Source organism: Pagrus major, chromosome 5 (genome assembly GCF_040436345.1).
Source record: "Pagrus major chromosome 5, Pma_NU_1.0".
In the NCBI taxonomy this organism is placed as follows: domain Eukaryota; kingdom Metazoa; phylum Chordata; class Actinopteri; order Spariformes; family Sparidae; genus Pagrus; species Pagrus major.
This window is the reverse complement of record NC_133219.1, coordinates 12,426,969-12,451,917: the sequence shown is the minus strand read 5'-3', so window position 1 is coordinate 12,451,917 and position 24,949 is coordinate 12,426,969. Positions and strand designations below refer to the sequence as shown.

General features: G+C 41.6%; 3 protein-coding genes across 3 annotated transcripts; all 3 read left to right on the top strand.

Annotated features, from left to right (window-relative positions):
- Positions 1-1,954, top strand: LOC140995498 (arrestin domain-containing protein 3-like). Its single transcript, XM_073465504.1, has 6 exons — positions 1-259; positions 374-434; positions 515-662; positions 749-845; positions 1,198-1,454; positions 1,688-1,954. Exons 1-6 carry the CDS (start codon positions 1-3, stop codon positions 1,952-1,954), a joined length of 1,089 nt encoding a protein of 362 aa, XP_073321605.1.
- A 2,057-nt stretch (positions 1,955-4,011) lies between these two features.
- LOC140995497 (arrestin domain-containing protein 3-like) lies at positions 4,012-7,183 on the top strand. The gene is made up of 6 exons (XM_073465503.1): positions 4,012-4,270; positions 4,372-4,432; positions 4,516-4,663; positions 4,773-4,869; positions 6,171-6,427; positions 6,917-7,183. The coding sequence occupies exons 1-6, from the start codon at positions 4,012-4,014 to the stop codon at positions 7,181-7,183; spliced, it is 1,089 nt and encodes a 362-aa protein (XP_073321604.1).
- A 2,611-nt stretch (positions 7,184-9,794) lies between these two features.
- On the top strand, positions 9,795-12,394 carry LOC140995492 (arrestin domain-containing protein 3-like). Its single transcript, XM_073465496.1, has 6 exons — positions 9,795-10,053; positions 10,151-10,211; positions 10,325-10,496; positions 10,597-10,684; positions 10,768-11,024; positions 12,266-12,394. Exons 1-6 carry the CDS (start codon positions 9,795-9,797, stop codon positions 12,392-12,394), a joined length of 966 nt encoding a protein of 321 aa, XP_073321597.1.
- The last annotated feature ends 12,555 nt before the right edge of the window (positions 12,395-24,949 follow it).

Here is a 24,949-nt window from a genome sequence, read left to right as displayed (position 1 = left end):
ATGACCATCAACAATTTCTCAATCGAATATGATGTTATCAACAGCAGAAACACCTTCACAAATGGAGATACCATCAATGGAAGGATCATTGTGGAGACTTCTAAGGAAACTAAGATTCAGGCGCTTGTTTTCATAGCACAAGGACGAGCTCGGGTTCTCTGGAGTGAACATTACGGGCAATATGCACATTATGTGTACTGCGCTAATGAGAAATATTATGATGTGAAGCATAATATCTTGAGAGAGGCAAGACAAGATGGTAACGTATTAAATTGATTCAGTCATATCATACATCGAAGCTAAGACAATGCCTTTGAACTAAAAAGCCATTATTAATAAAATGTTTTAAGATTTCTGATTCATTCTGTTCCAGGCACTGGAGTCATCGGGAAAGGAAGACATGTGTTTCCTTTTTCCTTCAAGATTCCTGACAGGTGCCCATTCTTCACTTAATCTTTACTTTAGATTGATGTTTTACTTCAGTTAAATTAATTTCTATTATTGTACTTCACAGAAAAGTCCCATCATCTTTCAAAGACAGTGTGGGCAAAGTTGTTCACAAGTTGAAGGCAGAGCTGAAACAATCAATGAAGCTGACGAAAAAAGCCAAAACCCACTTCACATTTGTGTCCAAAGCAGACATGGACATTCCCAGACTTATGGTAAGAAATCATTAATCTTATCATTTAGAATTGAATGTTGTCTAAGCAGAAAAGGCAATTATCTGACTGTGTTGATGTTCTTTTAGAAACCTCAGCACGGTTCCAAGGATAAATCTGTCTCAGTTTTTGGCTCTGGGAACGTTTCTATGGATGTTCACACCAAGCGGATGGGATACAAGCAAGGTAATCGTCCATTGGTCGAGGAAATCCTGCCCCTGAAGGGTTATTATTCATTGCCTTTAATTGTTGAGTGACTGAACACACCTCCCTCATGTCATTAAACATCAGGGAGGTGTCTATGAGGGACGCTTTATGCTGCATTCCAGATAATGTGGGAGATCGGAATGTCCTAGCTGAAATGTCCAACTTCCTACCTGAAAGTTTTCCAGGTGCAAGATGCCAAAAGTGAACAAGAAACTTGACTGACTGTATCACAATGGTGTCTCTTACACCCTCAGCCTCAGTTCAGCCTCTTTGAATTACAAATGATTGGTTTCAGAAATTGACATACTTGTTTTTCCCCTCCGTTTTCCAGGTAAGGATCTCCAAGTCACAGTCGAGATCAGGAACCACTCAACTCGTCCAGTGAAGCCCAAATTCCTGCTGTACGAAAAGAAGAGTTACTTTGCCCAGGGTCATAGGAAAGTTTGCACAAATAAGATCCTTAAGGAGAAGATCAAGGCTATTGCACCCTCCAGCAATAAGACTGTGACCCAGGTGATTACCATCCCCAGGGAACTGCCTCCTTCCATCTTGACCTGCTCCATCTTCAAGTTGGAGTACAGGCTGAAGGTAAACTGCAGTACATTATCGTGAAAAGAAATTGTTTGTGGGAGAAAATCCTACATTTCCTCTGTCTGAAACATTCTTGCAGATGCAGACTACAAATACACGTAATCACCACAGGAAACTCTAACGAACACTCATGAGCTCACCAAAGTCGGCATGAGAAAACCTACAGTAAACCAGAGTGGACATCAAGCAACAACATTTAACATTAACATTAATAATGTCTTTTTCCTCAGATCCATCTGAAAATCAAATGTGCTTCAGATCCAGAGATCAAGCTTCCAATAGTCATCCTACCTGCCTTTGAGGTTCCTACTGAGAAACATCCACCTCCTTCTGCTGGCTTTGGATTTGAAGCTTTCAGGAGCCCAAATCAAGCACCCTGGAGCAGGGCACCACGACTACAAGCAGCACCCCAACCTGTGGATCCCCCACCCGCCTATGGAGCATATGCAATGTACCCCTCCTATCCTGATTCTGGCAAATATCAGGATGCACCGTAAATATGGCACAGATTTAGCATCGCACTCAAGATTCCTCATGTACAGTTGAGAGAAGTATCCAAATCGATGCAATTAAACCAGAGATATCTTATTTTTCTATTCCATGCATTTTCCAAACTTCCCTTCTCAAAACCTGGTGCCTATATTACCCACGATGCAACTCGACCACAGTTGAAGCAGTTCGCCCCCTCTGGAGCCACAGAAGGGTTTATAAAACTTCTCAAGACCTGTGAACAATCTTTAATCTGTCATGTTTCACTTCCTGTCTTAAGACTCAGCATTATGGCATCACATCACAGCTGGAATAAATAAGGCTGAGATGAATTACTCACAAAGCAAACTATTGTACAAATTGTATTTATTTAATGTCCATGAAAAAATGTGCATAGAGTGTTTTGTTGTCTTTAAAGTAGTTGTTGTTGGGCGAATAATTAGATAGAGTTCTTATGGAGCCCCAAAGTGTTTCATGTTAAGTTATTATGAAATCAATACATGAATAAATTGTGCAAAATATGTGATTGTACCTGTAACTGTGAATATCCCAAATTCAGAGGGATTCTGAAATGTGATTTTAATATTTTTATAGACGTTTTTATTTCATGGCAGAATGTCACTTTTTATACAATAAGATGACAGTCGTGTTGTCACGAGTTACTGGCCCTCACCTTTCAGCCAATCACATGCCCCCTGCCTCTCCTAGAAACGTCATCAGCTGCTACCAAAGGTTGCCAGTTTGCTCCTGTTAGCAGAGTTTTACTTTGTGTTAATATAGAACAGCAAAATAATGCAGGTCAAACCTATTTGTTGCAGTTCCTCTAAGAACTGGTTGTTCATAAATAGTAACTTCTCACTCCATTCGCTGGTTACATGAATGTAATAGAACGCCTTTTTTTGATTTCCTTTTAATTTGTGTGAACAGTGATTCAACTTTCTTGTAGTCATTTATATTATTTCCATTCCCTCACTGTGAATATTCCTGGTTATTCATCTGTAACTTCTTCTGGACTAAAATCCCATTATGTCAAACATTACATGCAATACACAGGGTGTGAATGGAAATGTGTTTGACATGATCGGAAAATGTGTCATGAGACACACTGAGTGTGTGTCATAAACCCAGATTAAAATACATTGATGCATTTAAAATTTGACTGATTAATTGTTTTATGTTCAGGACCATAACTGTCAAAATAAATTGTACAATAAATGTTAACTATTTTTCTACAGGTTGGTGTCTGCTTATATACATTCAAATCCTTAGAAAGAGAATGATCACATATTTAACACAACAACAGGACCACACATATTTATAGTTGAGATAATCACTGTGTTACAAAATCCAACACAAATCATGTGTTACAACTCTCAACATAGTAGTTGTGTTTATGTGGAAGTCTTTATTTTTCACTATATTATTTACAAAACACAAAACGAGTATTAAGCCTAAGAACCAAAATAATTCCTCCCACAATCTGTGAGAAAAAGCCTTAGTTCATGAGGAAAGAGAAGAGCGGAACTTATGAGCACAGGTGGTGTTGCGCCCAGGTTCCTTACTGCGAGGGTATCCGCCCCCTCCCCAGAGGAAAACTGGGAAGAGAAAGCATCGGTTCGTGTCTTCATTCCTCTCAACTTTCACCTGTTTTTCAGGAACCTGAATGGCACTGAACCAAAAATCATTTGTTACTGAGGTACTTACCGTGTTGAGACCTGTAACATTTACAGTAACACAAATGTGTTGTGTATATTAGTGTGTTGGGAACTTACACAACTTGTGTTGATATTAACACATCTGTTTTAAAAGTGTACTTTCAAAGTACTTTTTTTGTGGTGAGTTTGCTCAAGGCTAAATGGTATTCTTGTTTTCTTTTTTTTTTTCACTTCCGTATGTGCATGTGTGCCTCTCACCTGTGGTATGAAGAGCAGGTTTAACAAGATTCCGCTGCCTGACGCCAGATATAAACACCGCTGAGTAGCTGTTCAGGGTTCACATCGCTTTGACTTTTTTCTAGGTTTCACAGGAGATTTTGATTTACTCACTTTGTTTTTCTTTTTGGAGAATGACCATCAACAATTTCTCAATCGAATATGATGCTATCAACAGCAGAAACACCTTCACAAATGGAGATACCATGAATGGAAGAGTCATCGTGGAGACTTCCAAGGAAATTAAGATCCAAGCGCTTGTTTTCATAGCACAAGGAAAAGCTAGCGTTCGCTGGACTGAACATTACGGGCAACATCAGACCCGTGTGTACTGGGCTGATGAGAAATATTATGCCGTGAAACATCATATCTTGAGAGAGGCAAGACAAGATGGTAACATATTAAATTGATTCAATCCTTGATATGTGATACATTGAAGCTAACGAGCCAATATTCATAAAATGTTTTAAGATTTATGATTCATTTTGTTCCAGGCACTGAAGTCATCGGGAAAGGAAGACATGTATTTCCTTTTTCCTTCCAAATTCCTGACAGGTGCTCATTCTTCACTTAATCTTTTTAATTTAGATTGATGCTTTACTTAAGTTGAATTCATTTTCTATTATTGTACTTCACAGAAAAATCCCATCGTCTTTCAAAGGCTGTGTAGGCAAAATTGTTCACAAAGTAAAGGCAGAGCTGAAACAATCAATGAAGCTGACGAAAAAGGCCAAAACCCACTTCACATTTGTGTCCAAAGCAGACATGGACATTCCCGGACTTATGGTAAGAAATCATTAGTCTTTATAAAAATGCAAACATTTAATAATGAATGTAGTCTAAGCAGAAGAGGCAACTATCTATGTTCATTTAATTTGGGGACATGTTCTTTTAGGAACCTCAGCACGGTTCCAAGGATAAATCTGTCAAAGTTTTTGGCTCTGGAAGCATTTCAATGGATGTTCACACCAAGCGGATGGGATACAAGCAAGGTAATAATCTAGTCTGGTAGAGGAAAACCTGCTCCTGAAGGGTTTCTATTGTTGCATCACCCTTCACACACCTCCCTCATGTCATCCAACACTTTCCTCTTCCTTAACCTGTCTCAACCTATCTGAAAATAGGGAACCTCTGATCCACTGAGTGCTATGTAGAAAATGTTTTTGTGAGTTATACCGGAGATGAAACTCTGCACTGACAACGTGATATATATATAACTACAGCCGTTCATTCTGCAACTGCTGAAATATTTCTCTTCTTTTGTTGCTTACTGAACTTACTTCAAGGCAACAGGGAACTTAACCCCAAGGCACAGAGGGTGTAAGAAGTGGGGGAGGGTCAATCCAGGCTGAGCAACAGATTTTTGCCGTGGTGCTCTCTAACTTCAGAACTTTGCTTCAGTGCTCAAGTAAAAAGAGTTATTCAGTCCTGCTTCCTACATTCTACATCCTACATCCTCTCGTTTAGACTACTGCAACACCCTCCATAAGTCAAAGTTCACTACATCCAGTTTTGGCCTCACTTCACTGGCTAGCGTTTAAATTTAGATTTTAATATTTTATTATTAACTTTGAATACTCCTCATGGTCTAGCATTTAGCTGCCTTACAAAATCTCCTAGTCTCAAATGCGACAGGTTGTAATCTCAAGCCCTCAAGGTTGAATATGAGAACGGCAGAGGAGGAGAGGTGTGGTTGAGGTGTGGTCCTGCTCCTGTAACTTGTAGTTTCAACAAAAGTCTTATCACGCTGAGCATAAACTTTTCTCTAATACAAATTGCAGCTTCATCCCATGTGTAATCCACATTAGCACTTAAAAGTTTATTTACCATCCATCCTTTGATTCTTGTATTATTTAGTTTTAAATCATTTTAAGCGAACAATATTTGTGACATATATAAAATAATTGCAATAAATCCACAATCATTCAGCACTTTTTTAATTGTATTTGTCTTTCACTACAAAAGTTTATTATTTAGTTTTTTTTTCAGTTTGTATGTTATGTAAAATTAGTAGTGCTTACATAGAACAATAAACATCACACGCTACAGGTAGTTGTACACAGTTCGGCTCATGCTATGCTCAGGGCAACTGCCATGAGACAGGAAGAGTCCACATTCCTGTGTTTTAGGAGCAAAGGAAATACCTTTTTCAACACGCTGAAGAACATTTTTCTGTTACTATGGTCACTTGTCAGTCTAATGTGCATCATACAGAAACTAAATACACATTATCCTATCACAAAATCATAATCAGCGTCAACTACTGACTGGGTTTCTTTTCTCTTCTTTACAGGCGAGGATCTCCAAGTCATGGTTGAAATCAATAACCGCTCAAGTCGTTCAGTGAAGCCCAAATTCGTACTGTATGAGAAGAGGAGCTTCTTCGCCCAGGGTCGGAGGAGAGTTCACACAAATGAGATCCTCAAGGAGAAGGTTGAGGCCATTGAATCCTCCAACAAGGAGACTGTGACCAAGGTGATCAACATCCCCAGAGAACTGCCTCCCTCCATCATGAACTGCTCCATCATTAAGCTGGAGTACAGGCTGAAGGTAAACTGCAGTATATTATGGTCTTTTCTGAGACGTTCTTCTGCTTATATGCTTGATTACTATTAGCGTCGCTACTGATGGGGAGCTTGTGGGGCTTTTCTCCTTGTACTTTTAGTTGGTGAACAAGGTTTTATTTTTCAGTTACTGGTGACACAAAACTTAAATACTGATAATAAAACAATCTAAAAAACTATGCTGATGATGTAAAATATACAAAAGGGCAAAGGAAGTATTTTCCTCACTGACAGTAAAAATACTGAAACTACAGTAACTAAAGAAACCTTTCAAAGGCAGAGAACAAATAAACATAATCAAGACAATGAGCACTACTGAACTCAACAAAGTCAAGGGAGAGAAAACCTACAGTAAACCAGTGGGGACCTCTAGTGACCAAATTAAGAAATAGGAATTAAGAAACGTAAGAATGCACCAATCCACTGAACTAAACACCAACATCTGACAATATAACATCTGCAATGTTTTCCACAGGTCTACCTTGATGTAAAATATGCTTCAGACCCAGAGCTCAAAATCCCTATAGTCATCCTACCCTACTCTAAGGTTCCTGATATGAAACAACCATCTCCTTCTGCTGGCTTTGGATTTGAAGCTTTCGGGGGCCCAAATCAAGCACCATGGAGTGGGGCACCCCAACAACAACCAGCACCCCGACCTATTGATCCCCCACCTGCCTATGGAGCATATGCAATGTACCCCTCCTATCCTGATTCTGGCAAATATCAGAATGCACTTTAAATGTGCCACAGATTTAGCATCACAAGTCACATACTCAAGTCAAAGCTTTTATTGTCATATGCACAGTTACAAATGAAGTGTTTCTGTACGTTAAATTGGTCCTTTGAATGTCGTTGTACAATGAAGCAGAAGGTATAATTAAAAAATATTTATGAAATACAAAAAAATGAAAATAAAAATAAGAAGAGCAAAAAGATATACAGATGTGCAATGTACAATATGCAAATATAAGAGTCAGAGTCATGATGGACAGTTGAAATAGTATTAGATTTGATGCAGTAGGAACAGATATGCCTTTTTTTTGTTCCATGTATTCTTCTTTCTTGTAAAAACCTGGTGCCTACATTACCCACAATGCAACTTGATAAAGCGCTGATAAAGAGAGGGCTACAGAGGTCTACAGGGCATGGCAGAAAGAAATATAAGGATGCGCTTACCTACTGAGGAGGCAAACTATTGTATATGGTTTTTTTTTATGTCCAGGACAAATTGTAGAAGTATGTTGTATTAAAGTCATTGTGACCATTGTAAATAATAATGTAAATAACACTTCTTACAGAGCCTCAGAGTGTATCATTAGATCATTCTGGAAGAAATCTTCACATGAATAAGCTGTGCAAAATATATAAATGTACCTGAAATCATTTTTTCAATATTCTTATTCAAGTACATTTTTATCATAACCATTTTAATTTCATGATCACATTTTTCCCAGCCAAACTTTTATTCTATGCCACATTTTATTTCATGTGACCTTCTCGTTGACCCTCACCTCTCAGCCAATCACACACCCCCTGCCCCAACAACTGCTTCTAAGTCTGTGAGCTCCTGATAGCAAGAGCAGGGACAACGTCAAAGTCACTCTGGGCAACTAGAGGATGCTGCTGTAAATAAACAGTACAAAGACATAAAGTAATTACCTCTTCTTTTATTTAGCTTGGCAAGACTACATGCTACCTTCTTGGTAGGCTAACTAGCCTTTTTGGTTGTGGGCTTGGATTGTTACTCAGCATTTAGGTTGGTAAGAGTCTGGGCTAATGGTATGAGCTTGCTAACTTTAACAGTAACAAAGGGAGGACAGTTGAACAATGGGTGTAAATGTTTCACTAAACTCACAGATGCTGCCTCTTCATTCATGTTTTTGAATAAAAAGTAACTTACTTCTCATGCTTCTGTAATGTGCATTTATTTACTCTCAGACATCTTCAAATGAGGCGAGTCCACTTCAGTGTACTCAGTGTTTTGTCTTTCTTTTTCCTCCAGCTTCTCTTCCATTTTTTTTCTTCCCGACTGACTTTTCTGTTGTCAGGTTTAGTCAGGTGGAGCCGGGTGTTTTTCTGAAGCGCAGATAATCCAGCAGTCTACCTTGGAGGACTCGTCACGCTTATCTTCTCTGTAAACCCCAATTTTATTGACTAAACACTTGAAGTCAAACACAGTATGATTGGCCACACAGTACAAATAGGCTCTGCCTCTGTCCCAATTTTCATGTTTCAGCAGTTGACTCAAATGGACGTTGAGACTCAATTTGCATCCTGTGTATCTCAGTATGCAAATTGTTTGAGTGCCTATATAATACATGTTAATCATGCTTTAGTTGTCAGCTAAACGCCTCACACCCACCTGCTCACGTGTTTCCACTCACCTGCCCCTCTTTCCCTCATCAGGCCTGCAGTAGATAGAATACACCTGCCCATTTCCACTCAAACACTACCAGCCTGTACATTGTACTTATGCCTTAGCTTCACAGCCTTTTGTTCTGCCTGTGACCTGACCTGCATGAATCCCCCACCTGTTCCTTTGGCTTCTGCATTTCGGCCTGACCCATTTTCAGATTTGTTTCGCTGTTTTAATCCGCCCTCCTGGCTTTGACTTTTGCCTGTTTTTTACAAGTAAAAAGGAAATATGAATTGTGGACACCCAACTTGCTTGTCTCTGAGTCATGCATCTAGATTCTACTGATCCTTTACGATATAAAATAAATGAAATGTGTTGTCCAACAATATAAAAACTGTTTTATGGCTTTGCTGTTAGGTGGACATATTTCCTCATTATGCTGACAAAAATCATTCCCAACTGGTGACAACTTTAGCAAATGAATGAATAGAAACTGACATTAAACAAACCAGATTATTAAAATGCCAGCAGGACTAATCAATATTCTGAAAGTTCTGTATTATTTTTTTAATTATATTCGGTATATAATTTCATTAACATAATGTTAATGATAAAGTAAGTATGTTATGCGGTGCTGTACTGTGGTTTTGACCTTGTTTTCAATAGCATTCACTGAGTAATAGCAATGAGTTTACACACATATAACACAGTGTTATAAGTGCATGCATAATGTCAGTCTCAATTTATTTGGCCTAATCTAGCCTGCAAGGCTGGCTGGCTGGCTAGAGTTACCTGCATGAAAGTGACACCTGCAGCCCTGGATCACGTGACCTTGTTTAACACAGATACAGGCTCTGGAGACGTCCCTGGCTACAGTACGTACGCCTGCCAAACAAAAGGCCATCGTGGATCAATTCAAACCTGCCTTGAAGGAGATCATCCTCTCGCCTTCACTCCACAACCTTTAGGAAAGGTTATTTGATATAGTCTTATCATGACTGTTAGGCATTTCTTATTGGATTACAACAAGCTGAATGAACGAGGCACCTTCTCTCCTGGGGACACCCTCTCAGGAAGGGTGACAGTGGTGACCAGCAAGGAAACCAAGGCGCAGTGTTTTTTGGTCAAAGCCAAAGGAAAAGCGAAGGTGACATGGTATGAACAACAAGGACAAGCCACAAGGGTCCACAGTGAAAAGAAGAAATACTTTTATTTTGAACATATCATTCTACAGGATAAAAACAAAGGCGATGGTTTGTATTGTTGCTCTCTTGTGCCAATAGAAAGGAAGTAAAATAGTTTGAAGCTGTGATGAATGTACGTGTAACAAAAAACATTTATTTTTATAAGGTTCAGAAATCATCGGCTCTGGGAGAAATGTGTATCCATTCACCTTTGTGATTCCAAATATGTAAGTGAGCTAATGTAACCTAATTCTTGGAATTTCACATTTATCCAAAGCGCTTCCTGCCAGCCGTTGAGATCAAATAATCTCCCTCATTTATATGGATTATTTCCCTACAGAGACATGCCTTCATCTTATGTTGGGAAGTGGGGCAAAATTACATATAGTTTGCGAGCTAAACTGACTCAGTCCATTTGGCTCGTCCACAAAACCAAGACTGAGTTCCCTTTTCTGACCAAGTCTGAGTTCCCCTTCGCCTCCAAATCAGAAATGATCATCATTGGACTTAAGGTATGGAATTGATTTTCATTCAGGTTTTCCAGTCAGATTTGAATTAGCCTAGCTCAGTCAAAAGTATCAAACGTCATCATCATCGACCTTTATTTTGTAGGAGCAACAATGTGCAACCAGGATTTCATTTTATGGCTCTGATAAGGTTACAATGGATGTCACCTCAGAGCAAATGGGAGTAAAGCAAGGTAAACACGTTTCACTGAGAATATATTTTTCTGAACGGCCTTGACAGAAATATTAATGATGTTTTTCTCCTAAATGTAAATAGGTGAGGCGTTGGGGGTCTCTGTTGAAGTACTCAATGAGTCAGCGTGGACAGTAACCCCCAATTTCTACCTGTGTGAGAAGCAGACCTTTGCGGCTCAATCAAAGAGGATAGTGCACACTAACGACACGCTGTTTGGGAGCGGAGACTCTGTTCCAGCTCAGACCAGTCAGACTATAACCAAAATTCTGAGCATCCCTCCACAGCTGCCCCCGACCTTCTTCAACTGCTGCATGATGAAGCTCGAGTACAGACTCAAGGTATTCATACTGTGTTCACAAATATAGTATAATGGCATTAATTCACAGTTAACACTGTTTCTCAACCAACTCAAGCCAATGGGTATCCAAGATGATCTCAAAGGGCCCCTCCAGCAGATTATTTTAATGGTTAGAGATTATTTTAAGGCCTCTTTGGGCCCTCCAAAGACCCAGGGCCTTGGACAACTGACCCGGGGTTCCCCTGCCGTCGGCGGTCCTACAAGTATCACATCCTATTGGGGAGGTAGTGGCAGTCATTGTGGAGACAGCCACAGATCAGCAGACACAGATGAGAAAGTGTTTCCTTGACATTACTTAAAGGGTGGTAGATGAGTTTTTAAGTGCTAATGTTGATTGCAGCAGTTTGTATTAAAGAAAACTATATATTTGATTTCACACAATATGCAAATTAACTGTAAATTTCCTAAAATAACAATGATCTGTTATTGTTGTTTTCAGACGACATTAATGACACAACTAATAATGTTCTGAGAAGAAATAAGTCACTTTTTTGGATAATATTTCTTACTAACCATCATTAATAAATGGTAAATGTATAGTTTATTAAACTCTAGCTAAAACTTCAGTTGTAGGAAGAGCCACAGAGGAGGGATCCCTCTCACAGGACGGACAGACATGCATGTATCCCTCTGTGCATTTCTGTGCAAAGCTAACCTGCATGCAAAGATGACGCATGTACAGAACAGAACAACAAAATCACAGTTTACAAACTGTCCATGATTTGCTTGTTGAAAAATACACTTGGATGTAGCTGGTTGCACAAACACATCTACCCTCAGTAAGGTTGACAAGGAGTATGCATGATGATAACAGCGCCACACTGTGGCTGTATGAGAGAGGAGAAAGGCAGAGAGAGAGAAGGCAGGGAGGAGGAGGAGGGGTTACAGGGGACAGCCCTCATGGCTTGTCTACACACTGGTGAGCATACATGTAGGAGAAGGTGTCAAATTACAGCCCAACCTGTTCTGACCGACTATCAGCTCAAAAGGTTTAGGGTCCGTGTGTTTTCAGTAAACACTGGTGTAGAGCCAGAGAGAGGAAATCACTAACCCCAATGAACAGTGTGGTAGAAGATTTTTAGTCATATCAACATTATCATGCTTTTTTAAATAGTGGAATTTATATGAACTATATAAACTTAAGTAATACAAATGAGTATATCCAAATTGAGTATGCATGAGCTTGAAACACTATCAGAAGTTGTGTTTCTTTGGTTACAGGTCACTCTTGATGTCCCACTGGCAAGAGACGCAGTGATCAGACTTCCTCTGGTCATTCTGCTGGGTTCACCAAAACCAAACCAACAAAAACCAAAGAGATCAATCTGGTTTAGAAAGCTTCCTGGATAAAAAAAAAAAAAAGTATGCTGCTGAATGATTCTTGGAAAAGTACACAAAAAAAAAAAACTACCTCAAGTGCTTGAAAATGTGTTCACTGTGTGCTCTTTTGTCCACTAGATGGAGATGTGTGTCACTAAGTCTGCTAGTACGAGTTGACTCATTTGAGTGACTCAGATTCTTTACTTTAGTAAAAGTACCAATACATGGATGTGAAAATACTCCATTACAAATAAAAGTCCTGCATTTAAATTGCACATCTGACAACTTTTTACTTTCACTCTGTACATTTTAACACACATATCTGTACTTTGTACAGAACAGGCTTGTTACTTTAGTTTTAATGCATTTTAGGGGATTATTGATTATTTATGACTCCTTAACGACCCAAAATATCTGTATTTGACTTCCTGGAAATGAGACTATCTTTCTGGTGCATTTATGAACCGCCTGGTACTGATTCTACCTTTAAGTTTAATAGTCTTTGCATTATATTATTATGACATGAGGTTAGGTTAGCTTTGCACAGAAATGCACAGAGAGATACTTTTTGCTTTTATACTTTTCAGAGTCTGTAGAGTAACTGTACAGTAAAGAAGTTGAATCAGTACTTCTACTTTTACCAGTCTTTTCTTTTACGTCGGTATCTGTACTTCTGCTTGAGTAAAGAATGTGTGTACTTTTCCCACCTCTGAAAATACAGATGTATTATTAACTTGATGTACTTAAAATATCCAAAATAAAAGTTCCTTGAAAAATGACCCCTGTAACTGACATTCCTGTGTTACATTATCAGATTGTTAATACTGATGCATCAATGAGGTGGAGTTTTAACTACTTTATACACAGTTTGGTAGTTCAGTTGAATGAGAAAAAACAAAGTTCTGCTACACAAATCTGTTTTCATTTCCGTAAACTATTAGGGAGTTTTGGATTGTTAAGCCTCAAACAGTCAGTTAAATGGAACCATGTGAAAAGTTTATGGGATAAATGTCTCTTTGGTGGAGCTGCTAACAACTCATAGACATCTGAATCATGACAAGAGGCCACAGGCCAAAGCATTTCTGAGTCCCTGGTTATGCTTTAACCGTACATTATATCGTACAGATTCACTCTGTTTTTTATTTCAAAATCTTGTTCTGACAAGTAGTATGAGATGGACTGTAACTAAGTTGTACTTAAGTATATTTTGAGGTACTTGCACGTTACTTGAGTATTTCCCTTCTCTGCTAATTTATACTTCCACTCCACTACATTTTGGAGACAAATATTTTACTTTTACTCCATTACATTATTTTTTTTTTTATAATTTTAGTTACTTGTTACTTTGCAGATACCATACTGCATCAGAGTCAAAGTAGCACTTTTTTTTTTAGTTTTTTTTATTATTGGCAGTCAGATTAAAAAGTAGACTGATTTCAGTTATCAGAAAATATGCTGAGTATTGGATCCAGCAATCGTCCACCTACAGTATACAGTGGATACATGCATGCAAATATCTGTAAAATGGACTTTGACTTGTACATTTGATATCAGATACTCTAAGACTTTTACTCAACTACTACTCATATTGGTGACTTTCACTTTTACCAAAGTAATATTTTAACACATTATCTTTACTTTAACTCAAGAATGACTTTTGAGTACTTTTTACACCACTGTGTAATAGAGTAAAAAGCACAATATTTTCCTCTGAATTATTGTGGAGTTGAAATAAGGTAGTATAAGGTATTGTACAAGTACCTCAAAACTGTTCCTCTTAAATGCAGCAGTTGTGTAAATGTACCTCTCCAAAACAGCACTAGTATGTAAAAAGCTGAATTTTGATTTTTGGGATGAACTAGTCCTTTAATAAGATACATCTGTAAAGCTAAAGAATTCCTTCTCTATTAGACCCTCTTTAATTTGACCAGATATAACCAGTTTACATTTAAGAAGTCGTTCACTGTCTCCTCTCAGAGCACCACTGTTGGGAAATGAACATTCATACACCACAGCAGAAGGACAAAGAATGAATCAGTAAGAGCTGGAGGATTAGATGTTAGGGGATTCTCACGCTCATCCTCGTCCACGGACTCGTTTTGCAACAGAGGAAAGTATTGAACAAAGGCACATTCATGATTCTAACTACATGTGTTACCCAACCAGCGGTTCTTAAGTGGAACCAGGCCCAAGTTCTTGAGCAGAGACTCAGAGATCTCTCCCTGCCCAGGAGGGGAAACATGTTGAGAGCTGAGCATTTTATGGTTGGGATCCATCCTGGAAGCATTAGATCTGGCTATTGTGACACCACATACAGCACACCCACCTACCCAGAGAGAGAGTGACAGAGACTGCTGGCTCTGACACACAAACAGGGATTCAAGATTTCACGTTCAGCTCACAAAACAGAGAAGAAAATTGACTGTGTTCGACAGAAAATGCACCAGAGTGACCAATACAGGCTTCACATTCCACTGTCCTCTGCAATGCTTTGTGGGAATCTGGAAATTAAACTCATATTTCAGCTCACGTCTGCTGCAACTGACTTGTCATCATGTGTCACCGGAGTCTATTAGAACATGTATTAACATTTAAGTGGAAACACGCAAAACATGATTCAAATAACATGTCAAAACTGCCTGAAAACCACTTTTGATTTAACAATTATTGTTATAACTTTGATAGTGTAATGACTATGTTGGGAGAGGAAGACTGACAGCCGTTGACATAACTCAGAAAATGTTAGAAAAATGGGAAAAAAACAACAGGGTCTTAATGCTGTAAGACTGAGTAGAAGAATAGAAATGTGCAGTGTGGTTTTATGAAGCACAGAGCACAGTGACGATTTAGCTAATTGAGCCTCCCACACCTGCATGAAGATATCTGCAGAGCAGCAGCGTGCTTCATGTTCTTCAATATACTGGAATTGGAGCTTTGACTTTGGTTTGGTATGAAGCAGAACAGAGCGTGACAGATTCTTCTAATCCCTGAATCCTACACCTGCATTAAGATGTCTCCAGAGCAGCAGTTTCATGTCATTCAGTTCATTTTTGGCAGCAGTCGTGGTGTTGGCTATGCTGTAGCAAAGCCTGCCTGGTAACCAGTCTGGCTCCGTGTACAGTGTGCAGGCTGTCAACCAGCCAGCTCCCTACACACACACACACACACACACACACACACACACACACACACACACACACACATGCACGCACACACCACAGCCTTGCCTGGTTTTGGAGAAGGGGTAGGGAGGTGTGGCCTCTGGCACCTCCCACCTCCGTAGCCAGAGCGAGTACCATGACAACCATGCGGGCCTGCTGGCGACTCCCTGTCTTCATCGGCCACGGTTGCCATGGTAACTCCCCAAAGGGGCTCCCGCAGATCAGCGGGATGGCCGTCCAGTTGACTAACCCTCTCCCAGCTGGGGAGCGGCTGAGGGAGAGCGAGAGCAGAGTGAAGGGGAAGGGAGGGTGTGTGTGTAGTGTGTGTGTGTGTGTGCTGTGAGTGTGTAGGATGGCACAGAAGAGCCTGAGGAGGGAGAGAGAGAGAGAGAGATAGACAGTGTGCTACAGAAGGAGAGAGAGGAAGCAGAGAGAGAGAGAGAGACCTCAGAAGGAGACACAGGAGACGGCTAGTCTGACCTGCTGAAGCGGACTATCTCTGCCCACATACCGCCTTTAGCCTGTTAGCCTGATAACAGCGTGGACAGTAAAGATTTGACGAAAAGACACAACATCAGGTTTCACACTGGTCACAAATATCTCTTAATTAAATTGTCCTCCTCTCTTGAGAACAGCTTTGATCCAGCACACCCTCATTTAGCTATCGTGTACATGCTGATTTAAATGAACATCCTCATACTCGTCTTACTTTAACCGAGCACGCATTAAGATTCTTCTTCCCAAAAAAAAAGTGTGCCTCTTTCATCTTTCTTCCATTTTTTCAATCATGTCAGTAACAAGTACCACTTTTTCGGTTTGGACCCAGTGTAATAGAGCCACAGATGGCTGTGTGTCTGAAGTGCGGTTGGAGAAAGAAATGGCATCACTTGGTCCGCTGGCTGGAGAGTACTGAGGGGCTTTTTCTACTCTCTAATTGCTCCAAGCTGTGTCCCCTTGAAGGCCCAGAGACACACAGATTCTCATGTGTGTTAAGGGAACAGAAACATCCAAAACTGAACCAGTGATTCATTTAAAGCTCGGATTTCATTCACATTGTTTTTCCTCGTTTGCTTTAATAGCACAGAAAGAAACAGGTGATTCAGTAAAAGTACATCGTAATGAAGTTTTTATTTTGGAAAAGCAGAGAGATAAACTTCCCATAGTAAACATTTTCTGATCTATCTTAAGTGCAGAAAAGTTTGATTTCTTCTTTTTCATATAAAATCCTTCTCATTATTTTAAACGTATAAAAAGTGACACAAGGCAATTCTGTCAGTGTTACAGAAGGCAAGTTGCCAAAACATTCTATACTAATTCAAATAATCTACAGTTTCTCCGTTTATTTTCTCTATGATACGTGCAATAATACTTCTATCCTAAAACTAGCTCTACATAAAGTGTGTGACTATATTGTGCACTTGTAGTGGTAACCTTTGGAATTACAAATAGTTTTCAATGTTTAAAAAACTCCCTTGACACAAGTTGTTTGATTACACAAAGGATATAAAAACAAAAATCAGTTCAATTTTATTTATGAAACTCAGAGAAGCATCCTCCCCTGCATAGGTGGACATTGCATATCTTGCAGCCGAAGACACTTTCATGTCGCAGTCCCTTGTTGGTGCAGTTCCTGCAGCGACGAGAGCGCTCTGACATGCGCTCCAGGCGGTGTCCGTACTCTATGGGTGAATCTGCGTGTCTCTTGCGTGCTGCCCGCTCCATGCCCCTCGCCCCTTGGTAGTCTCCAATCAGCTGCTGTGCCAGGCGCACCCGGAAGTGACGCTGGGTGAACTGCTTGCCGTTAAAGCCTGCTGGTGGCGTCCCCCCTCTGCTCTCCCTCAGGATGATGTAAGCGTTGACGATGCACAGATTGACGTAGAACCACAGGAAGTAGCGCCACCACTTCTTGCATGGCCTGCCAACCTGGTAGCATTCCCTCAGCTGGTCACACAGGTCGACACCCCTCATGTTCTCCTGGTATAACAGCAGGGGCAGAGGTCGAGGGACACCGAAGGACAAACCTGAGCTCTCCATGCTGTCGCTCTCAACATCCCCGTCTGGTTCACGCAGCTGCCGGCCTGGACTGATACCCACAATGCCTGGAGCAGAGTTGGTGGAGAGGCAGCTAACCACCTTGGCATCCCGTGTCACCGTGGCAACCAGGTTGCCACGCTGGCACTGGTAGAACTCCCCCTGGGACAGCTTGCCGACATTACGGGGGCGGAGGACCTCTGGGTAACCTTTGCGCCCCGGCTGGGTGGGCCCGCAGGCGTACAGTCCGTCCCTCAGCAGCCGCTGGAGGAGGGGCACTGAGGTGAAGAAGCTGTCCATGAAGAGGTGGTGGTACTGACCCTCAAGGCCACGCACTAGTGACGTCACCACCCTGTAACCCAGCGAGGCCGCCGCCTCGTCTTCATCGGGCTTGCCTACATAGATCTTGGCCCGGTGGCAGTAGCCTGAGCGTGAGTCACACAGCATCCACACTGTCAGCCCCTTCCTCAGGGGCTTGGAGGGCATGTACTGGGTGGGGGAGAAACGTCCCTTCATGACAATGGCACACTTGTCCACGGTCAAACAGCGGTTGGGCGTGTAGGCATCCCACATGGTGTTCTCCACCACATCTAGGAGAGGCCTGACTTTGAAGAGGGCATCGTACCCACGCTCTCCACGCACAGGCTCGGACTCACGGTCACACAGCTGGAGGTACTGGGTGAGTTTCTCAAAGCGCCTGGCAGTCATTGTTTTTTTAAAGCCTGCATTGCCTATGAAAATGTCACTGGCCCAGTACATGCCAGTGTCTGGAAGCTGATTGATGCCCATAAGAATGTTCAGACCTACATAAGCCTTCATCTCCCTCACATCAGTGGGGTGCCAGTGGGGGTCTGATTTTCCACTCCTCCTTTGCCGATAGAGGGCGTATTTGTTTGTTTGTTCTACCATGTGTTCAAAAAGAGAATCTGGGAAGAGTATCCGGAAATAGTCACGGGTGTCGGCATCGTCCCCCAGCGAGTGCTGAGGGCCGCTGACAGCGGAGAAAGGTTCGATTGAAATCACCTGGTCAGGTTCACCCCAGAAGTCGGGAGAAGTGCAGTCATCGTCCAAGTCATCTTGGAAGCTGAAAAAACTCCTGCGCTCCTCCTCCTCCAAATCGGAGAAATCAATATCCGAATCGTTTGAGGTGGTGTCGGAGCAGTTAGTGGAGGTAGAATAATAGCAGTCCTCTGCGTACTCCTCCTCGTCGTGCTTGATCCCATTACTACCAGTGACCAAAATTATGTTGCAGCCTCCTCCCGCGATGAAGCTGGCCGCGTCCGCAGTCTCCGCCGCGGCTGCTGCTGTGCTCGTGAATCCATTCTCCCCCTCGCCGCCGCCGTCCTCCTCCTCCTCCCGCACTTCGTCTTCCTCGTCCGAGTCTGGCTTTCTGTACGGAATTTCGAACCACTTCACATCGGCCGAAAGATTAAGCGGAGAGTCTTGACTGTCGCACACCGTGCTACTTTCTGTGTCCGCGCTAGTTTCCAAAATAGTAAAAAGCTCTCTCCCTTTTCTTGCCGTCGCCATGTCGGGGTATTAAAGTGCCCCTGCATGAGTCTTTTCATATATATTTTTTCAACGTGGGGAAATAATCGCACAAACCGGTCATCCGAAATGAACTGATGTGCACTTAACGGCAGCCTCTTCCCAAAAACTTGCTGGTCGTGGACCTATGCGGCGTCTATAAGCTTGATTCTCATTGTTTCCGCTCCTGGTTTTTCTGGGCTTTGTAGCGCAGTGTGGCCGCAGACGTCAGAAGCTGCATGCATGTCCTGCTTTGTAGGGCGTTTTGCGACTGCAGCTGGTGGGGTTGCTAGTTCGCTAGGCTGGCAGATGGCCGCTTGCTGTTCTAATGCCCGCTGGCATTCAGCACTATCAATAAGCCGGATACCCATCTCTGAGGCCGCGGAGAGACACAAACCACTGCGTAAAACCCCAAACATCAAAAATCACAAACTGTCAATCAAGCGTCTCACCTAACAGCTGGAGATGTGGGGGAAACTTTCTCACAGCCACTGCACACGGCTCACAAACTGCACATCCTCTCATTATTAGACACTTTATTAAGGCTTTCTCATAATCATCATGCGTAAAAACACACACACACACACACACACAGCAGCATTAAAACACACTGATGGATGCTTCCACACCACACAGGGCTCCTTCTCCTCCCTCTTCCTAAACAGACTACACACTGAACTCGGGCAGAGAAGCAGCTTGTTCATTCATAAACATGCTTCTTTCCTCTGACAGGTTCCTACATGAATCTGAAGCCCTATAGGCTATTGTGGAATTAGGGACCTCCCTCTATTTTCTGAATGTGGGCAGATACTCTTGTGTTTTATTCCAGGACACAGGGGTGAAGAGCTCTGCCTGATAACATTGATCCTCTGCTGCCGACAGTGTGCAGGCATTTTCTGTGTGACCGCCTTTTGAAATTGTATTTTATGTGTCCTAAAAAGTATTTTATATTGCCAGAGTCTTTTAAGTACCTGTAACATTTGCCAGCTGTCAGGCCAACAAAACAATGTAGTTCTGCTTATGACCTGTAGGCCGAGTCATACCTGTGTTTATTAATTAATAAACAAGCCACATATTATCCCCTGCCTTTGTTTTTCAGTGTTCTCCCTCAGGTGTAACACCCCTGTGATCAGCGCGGAAAGCTCCAAATAGACTGTGATATGTGATATGAGTGGATTGTCTGATCCAGGATGTATTAGATTTGCTCCTACCATCACAGTGTGAGTGCAAGTTAAATACAATGCAGCGTATTTTGCCCACTGATTGACATAGTGTTATAAACCAGTCAGTTAGTTTCACTACAACACGACCTTTGGGCTGAAAAACAACAAACCCCTGGTCATGGATTCCTTGCTCACTTGGGAGGAGACTAGTTAAGTCGTGTCTTCTCGTATGGGGGGATGGGCTACAGGAAGGGTCCTTTCCAAATTCTTTTAGCCGTGGCCTGAGTACATGGCTGGCTGAGCACTGGGTTGCTGCCCCTGGGCCCTGCAACGGAGGCACAATTTATGTGTCCTTCCTCACCAGCTTATTGCACAGATTCTTGTTGTCTCAGTGGTATCATATTGCCTCTCTGAGCTACGGGCCTTATTGCTGTTTTCTATCTGCAGAGTAGGCATTAAAGCTCCACTGTACAAGCGCTGCACACTGGGAACCAGTATGTTGGAAAACAGTGGAAAATGAGGGAGGCTGTGGACCTCCGATATCCAGCCCAAAAATAGAAGTAAGGAGAGAAAAAAATGGCTCACTCCAGCGTTTCCAGGCCCCTGGAGCAGAGTACTGCAGCAGACCCCTCAGAGACTCCCGCGGTGGGGTGGAGAGACGCCGACCAATGGGGGCTCAGGCGTGCAGTGTGTGTGTGTGTGTGTAGCAGTGTGTGTGTGTGTGTGCGTGCGGCTAACTCAGCTCCTCCACGGCTCTGATCTTTTTCTCATGGATGAGTTCATGGATGGTTTCTGTGTGTGTGTGTGTGTGTGTGTCCCTCTCTCTCTGTGTGTGTGTCTCTCTCTCTCTGTGCATGAGTGTGTGTGTGTGTGTGTGTGTGTGTGTGCATCTGCCAGCATGTGAGCAAATGGTGCAACCACTGCAGCCCCGTTAAAGACAGACCAACCCTTCTCTCTGTCATTCCCTGACAGTGTGTGCTGTGTGTGTGTGTGTGTGTGTGTGTGTGCTGTGTGTGTGCGTGTGTTGGTGAGAGGCTTATTAATAGTGATGTCTTCTTCCACTGCCAGTAGCATCCTGAGACTTAGCTGACGTGGAAGCACATAGTAAGCAGTGTGGTGGATTTGTAAGTAACTCATCAACTCATTTAAACAGAGGAGTGATCATAATTGACCTTCGAGTGCTATCTAAATAAATTCACAAGCATTTTTAAGGAAAACCATGTACATCTAGAGAACCATAGAGAACCATATCACCTGCCTAAATAATGTGATGTGTAACACTGACCTTGAAAAACACTCACCTGGTTGCCCCGTACCTTTAGCAACAGTGGCACACTGCCCTCTTGTGGTGTGAGGAGAGAACTAACCACTCGTCAGCACAGGATCAAAATGTTTCATAGTGTGTATTTTATTATATATAGAGTTTAAGTCAGATACTCTGGACGATCCAGTGAGAACAAAGAAGAGCATGGTTGAAGATAATCTGTGCCATAAAGCATATATTCCATATTTTGCTTTAAAGTAGGCGTGAGGTGTACTGTACGCAATCCAGGTCAGCAACCTCCTCACCACTGTTCTTGTTTGTTAATGTTAATTATACATATAACCCAGAATGAATGATAATTAACATTTGTTGAATGATTAAAGAGAGCAAACTGTGATTTAACAGTTTTTTGAAAAGCAGTCAAGCCTTCTACAGTGTTTGTCTGCTGCATATCAAAAAGCTATACAAGCAAACAGATTATATTTATACCCTGCGTCAGAGATTTGGAAATACTTGGTGGAAGGCAACAGGTTATGCTATAAAGCAAAAGAAGCTGCCCTTAGAACTTTATTTGCTTTTAACCACTAGATGGAGGTAGATGACAAAATACAGAGGGAGGAGGAAAGTTGTGTTGTGCTTTTGATGAGAGTATACCTCTTTGATTCTGCCTCTCGCACACCTACCTCAGATTTGACTTGGTCCCTGGTTGCCGGACAATGTGTTTCTCTTTAAGCCTGTAGTGCTGGATCAGGACTAATAGAGCTTTTCAGGGAGGCCTTGGCTCTGGTCTTGGCACACTCTTAGGCCCTCTGCATGATCTGGTCAACGCCAAATTCAATAAATGATGCATCCTGAATATTAGAGTAATTAATCATTTTTAGTCACTTTTTAAATCCTTCTTATTTAAAGGCCCTGAGAGAAAACTTATTTTCAAATCAAAGCGCAGATTGACTGGTCTGAGAAAGGGGAGGTAAGGTAGGTGAGTTCAACGATGTGAAGAATGTAAGTATGCAAAAGTTAAATATCCCAAAATCTTAGTATTCAAGTATCCTGCATTGAATTTGAGAGTTTCTCCATTTTTCTACACCCTGAACTGCTCTTGTCAGCACGTTTCATGAGTTCATCAGCATATGAATACACTGTGAACACATTTCTGTTTGATTCAGATGGCTATATGCCACCTTGGAAACATGTTTGCCTTCTCTTCACGTGTTGCTTTCTATTATTGAAGGTTCAAAAGTCTGTCGGAAGGCATTACATTCTGACCACTTAAAAAGGGACAATTCACCCCAAAATGAAAATGCATGTTTCCTCTTACTTGTAGTAAGTACCTGTACTCTTTCCAGAAATCATTATTTGGTCACTTAAGGTAATCCAAATTGTGAGCAGTTTCTTAAAGGGGACTATTTTGTGTTTACCCTAACTACATTTGAATCACTGCACACAAAGAAGCATGAATCTGTTAATGGATGAGAGGCACGGGCTCGTGACAGCATGGGACGTGAACATTACAGGCGCAATATGTAAGGATTTAGTTGAAAACATTAAAAAATGTACTAAAATTATCAACAGAATATGAAGAAATAACAGTTTTATCATTAAGATGTCTAGGTTTTGTCTTTCAGAGATATCTACTGAAGTTAACATGCTACCCAGCTAACCCCGGCCTGTCCTGGTCAAAAGCTCCTTGGCTTTCAAACACCAACACTTCCCCACTGCTCTGAGCTCCCAGTCTGGACTGCTAGCTGCACAGCTAACTGTGCTAACCAGCTAACAGCAGCTACAGTTAGGAGCAGTTAGCAGTTACTCCAGTGATATGCGGCCCCCTAGTTGTTTTCAGTATGAATTTGAAAGGTGGCCAATTCTTACGCAATGCACTTTTAACAGCGTTCTCCTCAGCTGAGCTGTAACATTAGCCAGCTTAGGTAGCCAGCCTCTTGTTCATGAGTAGATGCAGGCCTGTGCCATCTAGTTCCATCATATTTGACAGAAGGTGGGCATGTCTACAACTGACATCTCCGAAACGCCAAAACGCACACCAATCCAATGGAGATGAATAAATTGCGCTACAGAGAAAATATGAAATATGTATATGTCTCTTTAATGCCTGTCTTTATCCTCAAAGCATCCTGTGCATTAAAATAGACATCACAATGTATTTTAATAGATACTATCTTATCAATAGGACAGAGGATTAAGAGTCTACAGAGTCCAGTGTGGGAAACTGTTATAATTTTCCAGCTCAGAATTATATTATTTTATGAGTTGTGAATTATTGGCCCTTGTGAAATGTCTCCCATGCAGAAAGTTTTTTAATGTTTTAAGAAATAAATGCTGTGTCAGTGAATCCTATTTTTTTCATCTTCCCCGGCACAGCATATGGGTGTTGTTATTGTTGACATGTGACATGTTCCCAGGGTGACACATCCAAGACCACAATATATGGCCCATTCGGGGATTGTGCAAAAGGGTGTTTTGTCTGCTCTGCATACAGCGAATGACCGGAACCATTTTCAGACTGTAATAAACAAACAAAACAATCGTTCTGGGGGATGTGTCACTTGTCCTCAAACATATGTGAATAATTCACGTCACCCTTTGTTTGCATTCATGGGAAACAGCATCGCTATTGGTTGGAAACCTATAATTAATGTTTTATATAGGGGGACAGTCGACGCAGAGTACTGATCATTGGATTTCCCCTCCGGTTTAATGCTCTGCTGTGTTTTTATTATTAACAATAAATCATCCCTTGTTGCGTCGGAGTCTCCCGGATTACAAGAACTGTTTACATGTTGCTTTTAATTAGATCCAAATGGCCTGGATGGGAAACCTCTCAACAAATGGATTGCGGGTGTTGTGCACAATTATTTGTCATTGGTGAAAGAAACAAACAATGCATTCATTTCACTGGCAGATGGTTGCCGCTCAACACACTGTACTAATCCAAGAGTCAATCACTGTAGTTATTTACCAACAGGTCTAAACAACAGAAAGCCAAGGCTGTAACTAAGGCCATCCAGGGCCATCAGAGAAGTGTCTGTAAAACCAATAGTGACTGCCTACGGTATTACATTTTTCTTGGGCCTAAACTCCATGGGTTGATGTTTCACTCTTTATGTTCCTGTGGTTCAGCACTCCCTAATGAATTACGACTATGACCAATCATCTAACTGATAATATCTGGGATACTTGGGGAAAAAGTACTTCCCTCGAACTTCAAAAGAAGCACATTATCCCTGTGACAAATGAATTTCTCAACACTTGGCTGACGTGACACAACCACTATGCTACCTGAGCCTTTGTTTCAAATGTTTTCTCAGACGCATTCATGCCTTCGTTATTTGAAATGCTCCCTCTAGCCAAAAATCTGACTTGTGGGAGCTTGAGCGCAGTCATCTATGTATCTGCAACAAGGATGGTGAGGCATCGTACTACC